The following is a 13832-nucleotide window of genomic DNA, read 5'->3' as shown; positions in this document are numbered from 1 at the left end:
TTTGCCTTATCTATGGAGACACTTAAAGTATCAATGAAATCTGTAAACTTTGAATCATGTACGCTCTAAGTTTTCACCTAAACTACTAAATGGCAAAAGAGGTACAAGTTGACGTATAATTTCCAAACTAAAAGAAAAGAAAAAATGAATGGTTCAAAGGTCTCACATATATGTAAAGAGTACACTCTAGTTCTATCAGTTTTTTCTTTATATATGTTATTAGGTATTCAAAATGGTCCTATCTTCTGTTCACTGAACTTGCTATCATTGTGAAATACTCGCTTTTAATCTCAAATAATGCTCTTCTGCCGTAAAGTCTATTTAGTCTGGTATTAACAGAGCAAAACAAGTTTCTTTTAGTTGGGTTTGCATGAGTAGCTTTCTCCAATCTTCCTCTTCTAACCTTTCTGTATCCTTATGTTTACATGTATTACTTGTAAACAGCATATAACATGCCAATACTGATCTTGAAATAACTTTTTCTACCCAAAGATACTACGGCTACTTAGAAAATTGAAAGCTCACATACAGGATAAAACATATAGATGGTATCGGTTATATCAGGTAGCAAGAAAGCTCTCAAAGACTAGCCTGTCTAAAGGGCTCAGGAGCCAACTTGAAGAAACCAATTACAAAGACTTGAAACAAGTGTATTTAAGTCCATGTGTTCATAACGAGAAAACATTTTTTTAAAGTTCACTGGTCAACCCAACACTTGCAGAGAATTAAGTCATTAGTTTGAAAACTGGTCAGGAGTCAAGTATCAATACTTATTCTACCCTTCTTTATAAAGTATACTACTGAGTAATCAAATAAAATGGAGCACTTTTTCTTTACAGAACTACAATAGCAAATAAATGAAGAAATGATCAAATAAAAATATCACCATTTTGTATCCTTTAGTAAAATAATTAATCTAGGCATTAAGGATCAACGGTTATAAGTATTACAAAAAGAGAAATTAGAGATCAAGCACCTCCTGATAAAGGAACACACCAACCTCAGCTATGAACTAGTTTTGCCAAAAATATTAGGTCAAATGAAACTGATCAAGCCTCTAGATCCAACTATCAATTTACAAAAAGTACAAAGGACTGAAAAACATACTAAACACCACCAGGGGGATGCTATCAGCAAGACACAGACACAGACCCTGTAATTCTACAGGGTCAACAACACAATTTCTTCAAAAAATAAATTACAAAGCGGGAGGGATCCATGAAGGAGACAATTGTAATTGAAGAAGACATATTAACAATGTCAGTGAGTGGACCTAACTTGGATCTTAATTCAAGCAGGCTGAAATAAATTGTTCTTTATGAGGAAACGGAAAACTTGAACACTGTCTAGCTATCTAATATTAAGAAATCATGGTTCATACTTTAGCAACAAAATAATGAATTATCAGCAAAAATACTATGAATTTTTAGGTCCATCTCTATTAGAGATAGTCACTTAAATAATTATGACACCAAAAGAAAAAAAATCTAACCAATGATGATCTGCAAAACCTCTCCCTAGAAAACTGTAAAACATTACTGAAAGTAAACCTAAATAACTGACAGTATGTATCGTATTCAAATCAGTATTAGAAAGATGTCAATTCTTAACAAATGTCCACATCTTTTTTTTCTCTAAAACTTACATGGTAATGCAAAGGGACAAGAATAGCCAACGTACTCTTAAGGCCAAACAAGGTAAGCAGACTTGCTCATTAATGTTTATAATAAAGCTTAATTAAGTAAAATTAAGCAATGTGATATGGGCAGAAAGGTAGGCAAATGATCCAACAAAGAAGAAAGGAGTCCAGAAAAAGGCGAGTGCATTAAATGGACATTAGATTTGTAACAAATATGACACTGCAGACCATGGAGAAAGGATAATCTTTTCAATAAACACTACTGGGGTAATTACATCTCCATTAGGGAAAAAAAAATGAAACATGGCCCCTACATCTTACTCGTGTACAAAATCCATTCCAGGTCGGCAAAACAGCGAAGCCTCTAGAAAAGGGATTGGCAAACTTTCTGTAAAGAGCCAGATTTTTCTTTGCAGGCTACACATGGTGTCTGTTGCATATTCATCATCATCTTTTCTTCAAAAGCTTAAAAAAATGTAAGAACCTTACTCTTGGGCAGTATAAAAACAGGATACAGGGTAGATCTGCAAGCTGTGGTTTGCTGACACCTGTTCTAGATGTTAAGATAATATATTTATGGCCTGCAGCAGGGAAAGGTCTCTTAAACCTTTGGCACAGACCATTAACCATAAAAAATACACAGATGCATTTGTTATGTTAAAAAATAAAGTCTAAACAAGAATAAAATAAGAATTTTAAAGACATCACTAAGAGAGACATAATGCAAGCCAAAGTGGGAGGATGGTTTATATCCAGATTGCATAAAGAACTTGCTACAAATCAGTAAGGAAAAGACAACTAACAGAAAATGAACAAGAGTCTTTAATAGGTGCTTCCCTAGAGAGGTTACTTGAGCATCTACTAAATATATGAGAAGGTGCTCAATCTCACTGATAGCCAGGATATTACAAAATAAAACCACAAATGGCCATCAATACACACACACTACAATGGCTAAAATGAACAGCACAATCAACACAAATGTGTTGGCAGAGACATGGAGCAACGTGACTTCCATACGCTGGTGGGGTGTGTCATTCTGCATGACTAGCTTGGCATTATCTACTCATGTTAAGCTCATGCATAATACCCTGAGACTCTGAGACCCACTTCAGGAGACAGACTCCACAAAAATGCCCTCGCATAACACGAAGAGACACATGAATGACCATAGTAGCATTATTCATAAAATGCTGTGTGTAGAAGAAGGCCTGAGGCTGCTCTCATTACAAAGGCCTGCTTACAAGGTTGGCCCCCTTGGAATCTGGGAACTTGGTTTTCCAGACAGCTCTCATCATTTGCTGATGACAATGGCTCACTGTACCTTACCTGTTTGCCAATTTTTTTCTCTACAGCTTATGTCAAACACCCACTTTACTTGTGAAAGTCATGAATGTGGGCTAGGCAGAGGGTGTTTTAGGCACTGGGTCTCTAAGCTTCCCTGGTAGATAATGTGTCACATGGGTTGTCGCAGCCCACTACTGGGAAAATTAAGTGTGTCCTGTGTGACTTCGCTGGGAAATGACTCTTGGAAACTTGCTCCTGGTTTCCTTTTTCCCTTTGCTGATTTTGCTTTGTATCCTTTTGCCATAGTAAGTCACAGCCATGAGCATGAATATAATTCCTGTGAGTCCTCCTAGCGAATCACTGAACTTGGGCATGGACTTGGAGAGCCCTGACACACAGGCCTAAACTGCTGAAAAAATGTCCATTAACGGGAGTTCTCTGGCGATCCAGTGGTTAGGACTCGGCGCTTTCACTGCTGTGGCCCGGGTTCAATCCCTGGTCGGGGAACTAAGATCCCACAAGCTGCATGGCACTGACAAAAAAAACTTCTTTAAAATAATAATCATAAAAATGTCCATCAACAGTAAAATTGTGACACAGTCACATATTGAAATACCACCACAGCAATGAAAAAAATACCAAAGATGCACACAAAATTGATGAATTACGAAGACATGTTACGTGAAAGAAGTCAGACACAAGAGTAAATGCTATGTGATTCTATCATACCATCAAGATAAATGGATGATAAACCAGTGATTTAAATATTAGAAAGAAATATAAAACTACTACAAGAAAATATGGAAGTATTTATCTGATTTCTAAAACCAACTGAACAGTAAAGAAATAAATACGGTATTTTTGAACATGTGAAGATAAAAATTGTCTGCCTCAAAAAGTGCATGTGAAACTGAACAGCAAATAATGAAATTGAAAAAAAATTAACAATGCATACAAGTAAGAAAATAACCTCCCTAAGAGATAAAAAAAGGACAAAAGGCATGAACAGACAATTATCCGCCCCCCCCCCCAAGAATATAAAAGACCAATAAAGATTTGAGGACAAAAACTACAACTTCAAATGAGATACATGTTCCATATAAAACTGAGGGATAAGTTTAAACTAGCAAATGAGAAGAGATACATTCTTACATTCTTATGTCAGAAGTGAAAATGGTATTCTTTTTGGTAGACAGAGGCAATATGAACCGAAAGTCTTAAAATGCACACACTGTTTGATCTAGCAAAGGGATTTATTCAGTGTAACAGTAAAAAATCATAAGTAATGTACATGTCTAACTAGAAATTACTGGTTAAAGAGAACTATGGAATACACTTACAATGGAATAACTACAAACACTGAACATGCTCTTATTATTTATCTCTGAAAAGACATTTATAATAGACTAAATGAAAATAAGTCAAATGTAAGCTTCACGAAGGTGGAATTTTATGTTTTCATCACAGCTACATACCTAGCATCTAGAATCATACACTATCAGGTAGTATAAAGTCAGTAAATATTTGCTGAATAAATACATGAAAAAAGTCACTTAGGTAAAATAACCCTACCCACCCACCCTTCACTCAGATGAATAGGAAGTCTAGCAGTAAGATATACAATACTATGTTCATAAGATGATCTCTGAATGATGGGAACTGTGAGTGATGTTTATTTTACTATTGGCTAATATTATCTGAATAATCTACAGTGAACATATAATACCTTCCCCCCCAAATATATGTACACGCTTTTTTTCTTAAGTGAATCTATGGAGTGGGATGGACTGCAAGGGGGAAGGAGACAGACGGAGAATTTATACTTTTTATTTTAAAGGGTTCTAAATGCTTGGTTTCTTTATAACTAAGACATAACTGTGACACCTGCTCCAGACAACTCATGAAGTGAGAGCAGAGACGGCAGAGAGATTTACTCAGAATCTGTACGCACGATCATGTCAACACCCCCTCCGCCCCCGCCAATCAAACTCCCTCACTCACCTTCTCTCTCCCTTGCCCAGCATCTAGGGACACTTTGGCCTGTGGTATTCTGCTAGCACAATGGTTAAAACCATGAATTTTATAACTGTCCCAGTAATTATCCTCATTAAGTAAAGACTTTAAACATACTCTTTGTAAGAGCTTACAAATTCACCTCAGGAAACCTATATCCCAGAAAATGCAAGCACTTATTATGTTCCCTCAAATAGCAATCTCCAATTATTATATGATAGAGCCCAAGTTACATAAGAAAGAACTCACCCACAAACTCCCAGTATTTTTTATAATCAGCAGGAAATTTTCGTAAATGCAACTGATGGAATTTCTCTTTGTTTGGAGAGCTGTTCCATTCCTGTGCCACCTACGCAAAGCAAAAAAAGCAACTTAAGAAAGCAAAAACATCTGAAAAGCCAATGTTAAACGGCAAAATTTTCCAAAGTAAGCAACCATAAAATCCAGAACCTAGAACTCCTGTGTGACACAAACATTAAAAATTAATTTGGGACTTCTGGTTTCCAGCTTGGCATGTAAGGAACTTAGAAGTCGCCACTCCATCCTAACAAGTAAAAAGAGACAAAAAGGTGGATACAGAAAATCACAACTTGCCAGCGCAGAAAACTCTTAAGTAGAAACCTCCATGCCAGGAGGAAATCCTGAACTGGATGCGACAAACTGTTGGAGGCTCAGCATGACCTCTCTTAAAAACTCTAGGGGGACCCAGTCATAAAAGGGACTCCACACTTTGGTGAGTCTTACCTCTAGGAGCTCGAACAGGCCCTCACAGTGAACACTGGAGAAAATTCCCTGTGTGCTTCCAGCGGGGGTGGGGGGTTGGTGGGGACTGGGGTAAAGGAACCATTGTGTAATACACCAGAGCATTCCTGACCTTCTTAACAAGGCCTGATCTATGAGATGCTATTTTACCGGAGTCAAAGTTGCTGGGATTTTATCAGAGCTTAAACTACTTGAGGGAAGAAAACCAGCTCCAGCCCATTCTAACCATCCTGTCGCACCCAAGGAGGTGGGGGGAAACTAAGAAGCATGTGGTGTAAAGTTCTTAGTCCAGAGGCAAAGGCTCACTAAAAGAGTGACACCTTATCATAGGACTATGGAATGGTCTTCCTTCCCCCATACCTCATTTCTATATCACTAAAGGCCTATTTACTGCTGTTCCTTTTATTTAGTAGATTACGTCTGCCTTGCAACAAAAAATTACAAGGCATACTCAAAGGCAAAAAACACAGTTTGCACAGAATAAAGAAGCACTAAAACCTGTCAGATATGGCAGGAATACTGGAATTATCAGACCAGGATTTTTTTTTTTTAAACTATAGTTAATATACTAAGAGTTTAATGAAAAAAGGAGGCCATGAAATAATAGATGGGTAATGTAATGAATGAGATGTAAAGTAGAAAGAATCAAAAGGTAATGCCAGAGATCAAAAACACTGTAACAGAAATGAAGGATGCCTCTGATGGCCTCATTACTACACTGGACATTGCTGAGGAAACAATCTCTGAGCTTGAGGCTACAGCAATAGAAGCTACCAAAGCTGAAAAGCAAGGAGAAAAAAATGGGTAAAAAAAAACACACCCCAGAATATCCAAGACTGTGAGATAATGACAAAAGATGCAGCATACACATAATGGAGATACGAGAAGAAGAGAGAGCGAAAAAGAAGCAGTATTTGAGGTATAATGACCCAGAGTTTTCCAAAATTAACATCAGACACCAAACCACAGATCCAGGAAGCTCCAAGACCAAGCAGAATAAATGCCAGAAACTACACCTAGGCATATCATATTCAACCTTCAGGAATATGAAATATCAAAGATAAAGGAAAAAAAAATCATGAAAGAAGCCTGTGGGAATAAACACCTTATTTATAGAGGAGGAAGGATAAGAATTACATCTAACTTCTCCTCAGAAACCATGCAAGCAAGGAGAGAGTAGTGAAATATTTAGACTGTTGAAAGAAAAAATCCTACCAATCTAGAATTCGGAATGCTGAAAAATTATCCTTTAAAAGTGAAGGAGAAGGGCTTCTCTGGTGGCACAGTGGTTAAGAATCTGCCTGCCAACACAGGGGACACAGGTTCGATCCCTGGTCCAGGAAGATCTCACATGCCACAGAGCAACTAAGCCCGTGAGCCACAACTACTGAGCCCGCATGCCACAACCACTGAAGCCCACATGCCTAGAGCCCGTGCTCCATAACAAGAGAAGCCACTGCAATGAGAAGCCCGCACACTGCAAAGAGTAGCCCCTGCTCGCTGCAACTAGAGGAAGCCTGTGCACAGCAATGAAGACCCAATGCAGCCAAAAATAAATAAACTAAATTTATTTAAAAAAGAAAAAAATAACTCAACAGTAAGAAAACAGACAACCTGATGAAAAAGATGTGCAAAAGGCCTGGACAGACACCTCACAAAAGTAGATATACAGACCGTAAATTAGTATATGAAAAAATGCTCCATATCTTATGTCATCAAAGGAATGCAAATTAAAACAACAAGATACTATTACACACGTATTAGAATGGCCAAAATCTGGAGCACTGACAGGACCAAATGCTGACGGGGATGTGGAACAGTAGGAACTCTCATTTATTGCTCGTGGGAATGTAATGGCACCATCACCTTTTTCTTTTTTTTCTTTTTTTTTGCTGAGCCACGTGGCTTGTGGGATTTAGTTCCCTGACCGGGGATCGAACCTGTGCCCCCTGCAAGTGGAAGTGCAGAGTCCTAACCACTGGACCACCAGGAAATTCCCAAGATGGTACCACCACTTTGGAAGACTGTTCGGTGGTTTCCTATGAAACTAAATATATTCTTACTGTAGGATCCAGCAATAGTGCCCTCACTATTTATCCAAATGAACTGAAAACTTATATTTACGTTAAAAACCTGCACATGGATATTTATAGCAGCTTTATTCATAACTGCCTAAACTTGGAAGCAACCAAGATGCCCTTCAGTGGGTGAACGGATAAACCAACTATGGTACAACCAGACAATGGAATATTATTTAGTGCTAAAAAGAAATGAGCTATGAAGCCATGAAAAGACACAGAAGGACCTGAAATGCACATTACTAAGTGAAAGAAGACAATCTGGAAAGGCTACATACTGTGTGATTCCAACTATTTGACATGCTGGAGAAAGCAAACTATGGAGACAGTAAAAGGATGAGTGATTGCCAGGGTTGAGACTGTGGAGGGGTGAACAGGCAGAGCAGAGAGGATTTTTAGGGCAGTGAAAGTACGCTGATATTAAAGGACTGATACATGTCATTATACGTTTGTCCAAACCCTTAGAATATACAAATCAAGCGTGAACCCTAATGAAAACTATGGACTCTGGGTGGTAATGACGTGTCAATGTAGGTTCATCAGTTGTACAAATGTACTACATTGGTAGGGGATGTTGATAATGGGGGATGCTATGCAGAGGTTCTCTAGCTCGCTGCAACTAGAGAAAGCCTGTGTGCATCAACCAAGACCCAACCCAGCCAAAAATGAATCACATAAATTTCTATATATATTTAAAAAAGATAAGTACTGAGTACTATCTCCAAAATTTACGCCCAATGAATTCACTTCTCTTTATTTCCATAGCTACCACCTAGATCAAGCTACCATCATCTTTCTCCTGGGCTATTATAATAGCCCCCGACAGGTCTACTGCATCTATGCTTACCTTTCTACAGTTATTCTCTAATGAGCAACTAAGAATGTTTTCTTTAAAACAAAAAAGTAAACTATTACATATTGCTACTCCCCCAGCCTAAACACCAACCAACTAAAAATCCTCCAACATCTTCTCACTGTACTGAGAATGAAACCCCAACCTGCACTTACAGGGTTGTATACCATCCAGCTCTTGACTGATTTCTGCAATCTTACTTCATTTCCCTTTACCTCTAAGTTACCTCACTCCAGTCACATCAGCCTAATCTCTTTGCTCACATATGCTCAGTTAGGCCTACTTCAAAGCATTATAGTCTTGACCCTCCCCCCTCCTCTGCACAAAACCCTCCTCTCCTGGCTCTCAGCCCGATCTCAAAAGCAGCCTCCCAATGTTGCTCATCATATCAACCTGTTTTGTTTCCTTCACAGAACAAATTATAACAGGAAATTAGCTAAAAATGGTGCACTCTCCCTATAAGGGGTGTGGGCACTAAGAATCACAGCTGGTACTCCAGAAGGGCCCCCTTTCTGCCTGCTCCTTGTCTACACAACCTAAAAAGCAGCTGCCAATTACACTCTGCATACACGTGCATGCACACACAGGTAACCGAAGGGGACTGCAGACAGAGCCAGCAAACCAAAACTTTAAGAAAATAGAGTATTTGCCAAAACTGACCAAAACAATTGGTCCCTGTCAAAATAGTGCACATTTATCTAATATTTTTGTGTGTTAAACGTAAGGATTAAAAACTAATATATCCTCTATCAGTCACATCAGTGCACAAAAGACTCATATTTCTTTTTTCCCCCCACACACTGTATTTTATTTTTACAAGAGATAAATAAACTGACACCAAGCATTGCAAATGGATGACCACAACAAAAGCAACAATGATTGCAATTACCAAACACGAAACAGACTCATACTATGTCATAATATTGACATTCAGTCCAGGAATCCTCCACTGTAACAGCTCCTTTACTTTGCTGTGAAAATTGACTTGTATACTTTTTGCCTCTGAGTCCTGTGGGAATTTTTTTTTATTCAAGAGACTCATATTTCTAAAAGTTGAATTTGCTCGTTTGCCCTTTGGGGCAAGGGATAATTCTACGCAATGTCATTGCATTCCACCTGCAATAAGACATAAGAACTGGATAACCAAACACTGCGTTTCATGTCCTAAATAGGATACCAACCACATTTCTGTCAAAGGACTCTAAACACACTTCAGCATTCCATTAACAAACAATATTATGAAGTCAAATTACATCAAAATGAGGATAAGAAGCCTTGGCCCAAGACTGTGGTTGATGCCACAGTCTCTGGCTTATAAGAAAGAATAAACATTAAAAGTAATCAAGGTATCTGAGAATTCTCTGGCAGTTCAGTTGTTAGTGCTTTCACTGCTGAGGGCCCAGGTTCAATCCCTGGTCAGGCAACTAAGATCCCACAAGCCACACGTTACAGTGGGAAAAAAAAAAAGGAATCAAGGTATATTAATAATACCATTAATAAATGTTGGCCTATATAAACTAGAAATGCTAAAACAATGCTGTTTCACTACATGGTTAAAGAAAAAGAACAAGATTGCAAAAATAAGAAAAAAAGAACAAGATAAAACTTCATGGTAAAGATGACAGATTGAACACAGGCATTTCCTTTCATTCCCCTGAAACCCCACTAAAACACCCAAGGGATTTTTCACAACAGGATTAATTCATTAGGATGAAGAGAACAGAAGACGAGGCAAGAGTATCAAAATCTGGGAAGCTGGTAAGCAGATGGATGAATGGTTAACTAACTCAGCAAGTCCAAGAAGCTGAACTCTAAGAAGGAAGTGTCTGACATACACCTCTAGGAGGAGGAGGGCTGAAGGGAGACTGCCCATCCCTGTTCCTAGCAAAAAGCTAGAGTGGTTTCACTTCTATAAAGTGTGACCGTCTCTGCCTGTGGGGCAGCAGATAGAGAGGGGATACTGTACTTAAAAAAAAAAAAAAAGGTTGGGGGGGCGTCCCTGGTGGTACAGTGGTTAGGCATCTGCCTGCCAATGCAGGGTCCACGGGTTCTATCCCTGGTCTGGGAAGATCCCACCTGCCGTGGAGCAACTAAGCCCATGCACTACAACTACTGAGCCTGCGCTCTGGAGTCTTTGAGCCACAACTACTGAAGCCCTCGCCACAACTAGGGAAAAGCCCACGTGCAGCAACGAAGACCCAACACAGCCAAAAATAAATAAAATAATTTTAAAAATAAAATAAAATAATTTTTAAACAGGGAATTAAGCAAATATTTAGATACTGAATGCCTGGACCTTTCCCTCTGCCCCCACCCTCACCCCACAGTCAGCTCCCCATCAAGCCTATGCTTTCCAGGCAGTCGATCTGAAGATTCTTCTTGGGGAAATCTGACCTCACTAAGAGGGGAAAAGAAAAGACTAAAAACAGTGACATGAGGGTGGGGATGAGGCTTCCCAATAAAATGCCAAATGGTCAACAAGCCTATCCCTTTCACTCAGAGCTTCTAATCGGTTTTAAAATCTTACATGTAACAAAATATAGATTATAACTATACCTAAGCATGTAATCTTAATATAAAGAATGAAACTAATTTGGATTTCACCATGTGATGGTGTCCTTCAGATCACATTTGACTTCCACAGTGCAAATAATAAAGGACCATTTTAGTAAAAGTATCTCTTTTCCTAAGCATCTCTTTTGACCTGTCATTATTTAAATGCATCCTCTTTTCTTATAGCATTAAAAAGTTGAGATATAGTTCACAATATAAAATTCACCACTTTAAAGTGTGCACACTACAGTGTGTTTTTAGTACATTCACTATTTTGTGTAACCATCACCATTATCTAATTCCAGAACATTCCCACCATCCCCAAACAAGCCTTATACCTATTAGCAGTCAGTCCTAATTCCCACACCCCTCCCTCACCCATCCCCTGGCGACTACTAATCCACTTTCTGTCTCTACGGATGTGCCTATTCTGGAAAATTCATATAAATGGAATTACACAATGTGTGGCCTTCTGTACCTGGCTTCTTTCACTTAGCATAATATTTTCCAGGCTCATCAAAGAACAGGTAAAAGTACATAGAACGGGTCATTCCTTTTAATAGTAGACTAATATTCCATTGTAGGCATATACCATGTTTTGTTTACCCATTCATCTCCTGATGGACATCTCGGCTGTTTACAACTTTTGGCTATTATGAACAATGCTCCCATCTGCTTGTTAGTATCCTGTTCTTAAATGTGAGTAAACCAACAAAAATCATTAGACATGTGAAGAAAGGAGTTAACATGAAAGGTCTGTAGACACTAAAATGAATAGGAAAAAAGCAACTGGGAAAACAGGGACAATGAAAAGAGAAGAAAACTTTCAACTAACTTTAAACTTATCATTAATTAACTTCAGGTAGTAAAAAATACTGTGCACATGAAGAAAGCACACAATCCTCTAAAAAGGAATAATGAGAGGACAAGAGTACTGTGAAACTAAAAATATGCTCAAAATTTTTTTCAATAGACTTGGACGCTGAGAAAGTCTCCAAGGAAGGAGAATGACGATGACAACAACAAAGACAGAGATGGCAAAATAGAAAGAAATTTTAAGACATGCAAAGTTTCAAAATTTATCTCCTACACATTCTTTTCTCAGGAAGCTTGAAGGATGTGCCTTACTAAAATGAGAGGGTGACAAAAACAGACAACCCTGGGTACAGGAGACAAAGATCCAACACAGGAAAGAAGGAAATGCAAGCCCTAGGATGAGGATGGTGAGCATTTCAGGTTAACCATCCTAAACCAAGAAGATGAAATTTATCAACTATCTGATGTGCCTGATCATACTGAGAGACCTAAACATCCAAGAGACAGCCTGAAGCTAAATTAGTAATAAGTACATAGAAAATTAAGTAAACAATAAATCCAGAGAAAGCAAAGAGTCGGAAACGAAAAGTAGTTACAACTACCACATGACTTAGTCGCGGACACTTTTGTTTTTAATTCAAAGACCTTATTCTCTTTTGTTTAAATTAATTTATTTTTGCTGTGTTGGGTCTTCGTTTCTGTGCGAGGGCTTTCTCTAGTTGCGGCAAGCGGGGGCTACTCTTCATCGCAGTGCGTGGGCCTCTCACTATCGCAGCCTCTCTAGTTGGGGAGCACAGGCTCCAGACACGCAGGCTCAGTACTTGTGGCTCACGGGCATAGCTGCTCCACGGCACATGGGATCCTCCCAGACCAGGGCTCGAACCTGTGACCCCTGCATTAGCAGGCAGATTCTCAACCACTGCGCCACCAGGGAAGCCCAGTGGACACCTTTTATATCGTCAAAATAATAACAAATACTGACCTAAAAATTACAAGACTACTCCATAGTGAGGATGGGAAAACAGGAGAGGTGTGTGTGAACACAGGGCTGGGAAGAGAGGGTACTTCCTGTAGTGGGTAATTACAGAAAATGTCTAGTACTGAAAAATTAACAAGTCAAAATAGTGGCATGTTATTTAGAAATATGGAAGTAAATAACAAAAGGATCCCTCAAGGATCAAAAATAATTACTTGGGGAGGTGAGAGTGGCTGATTTTTTTTTTTTAATAATGGGCCTTCCACAAGTATTTGACTATCTTAAACTTTGTGTATATACAAACGGAACTTGTGCTCATTCTGTTTTGAAAAGGTTCTGGCTACAGAAATGTCCTGAAGGAAGAAATCTTAAAGATAAACATATAAATACTTCTGAACTAAGGGAAAAATAAAATCACAAATGTGTCCTAAATTTAAGGGCTATGAATGGCCTCTAAGCAATTTAGTGTTTTCTGGAAAGGATAAACGTTCAAGAAAAAAATAAGCTCCAAGATGAAGAAAATCTCTGTATATTCCCCAGCTTATTTAACTGTATACACTGTTCACTGAACTAACGATTTTGTAAGGTAAGAAAATCATTCTTGTAATACTATTTCACATTGTTCTTAAGGAGAGAGACTGAAGAGCCTTTATCAGTTAGTTGTTTCTAATGGTTCTGAAACACTAGTAAAATAATTCTTACGACAATGGCTGAAATTTAGGGCATAAATTGACACCAACTTGCCTCTTTGTGCAGTACATCTCCTTTGCCTTTAACAATTCTAAGCTGGATCTTTGCAGTCTCTCTGCCTGCGATATACTTCCTATGGCCAACTCCTTCTGCTCACTCTGGTCT

The 13832-nt window shown here is 38.5% G+C and overlaps 1 protein-coding gene across 1 annotated transcript in view; it reads right to left on the bottom strand.

Moving 5' to 3' along the window:
• The window catches only part of LOC308611152 (putative helicase senataxin), a 61561-nt gene that overhangs the window by 31402 nt on the left and 16327 nt on the right, over nucleotides 1-13832 (bottom strand). Inside the window, exon 9 of the mRNA XM_081260042.1 lies at nucleotides 5189-5288. Within this exon, the coding sequence (XP_081116168.1) occupies nucleotides 5189-5288 (100 nt within the window). The remainder of the gene's footprint in view (nucleotides 1-5188; nucleotides 5289-13832) is intronic.

This window comes from Mesoplodon bidens, assembly GCF_964165515.1.
Source record: "Mesoplodon bidens genome assembly, contig: HAP1_SCAFFOLD_210, whole genome shotgun sequence".
In the NCBI taxonomy this organism is placed as follows: domain Eukaryota; kingdom Metazoa; phylum Chordata; class Mammalia; order Artiodactyla; family Ziphiidae; genus Mesoplodon; species Mesoplodon bidens.
Note: the sequence above shows the minus strand (reverse complement) of the source record. Positions and strands in the feature narration are given on the sequence as shown.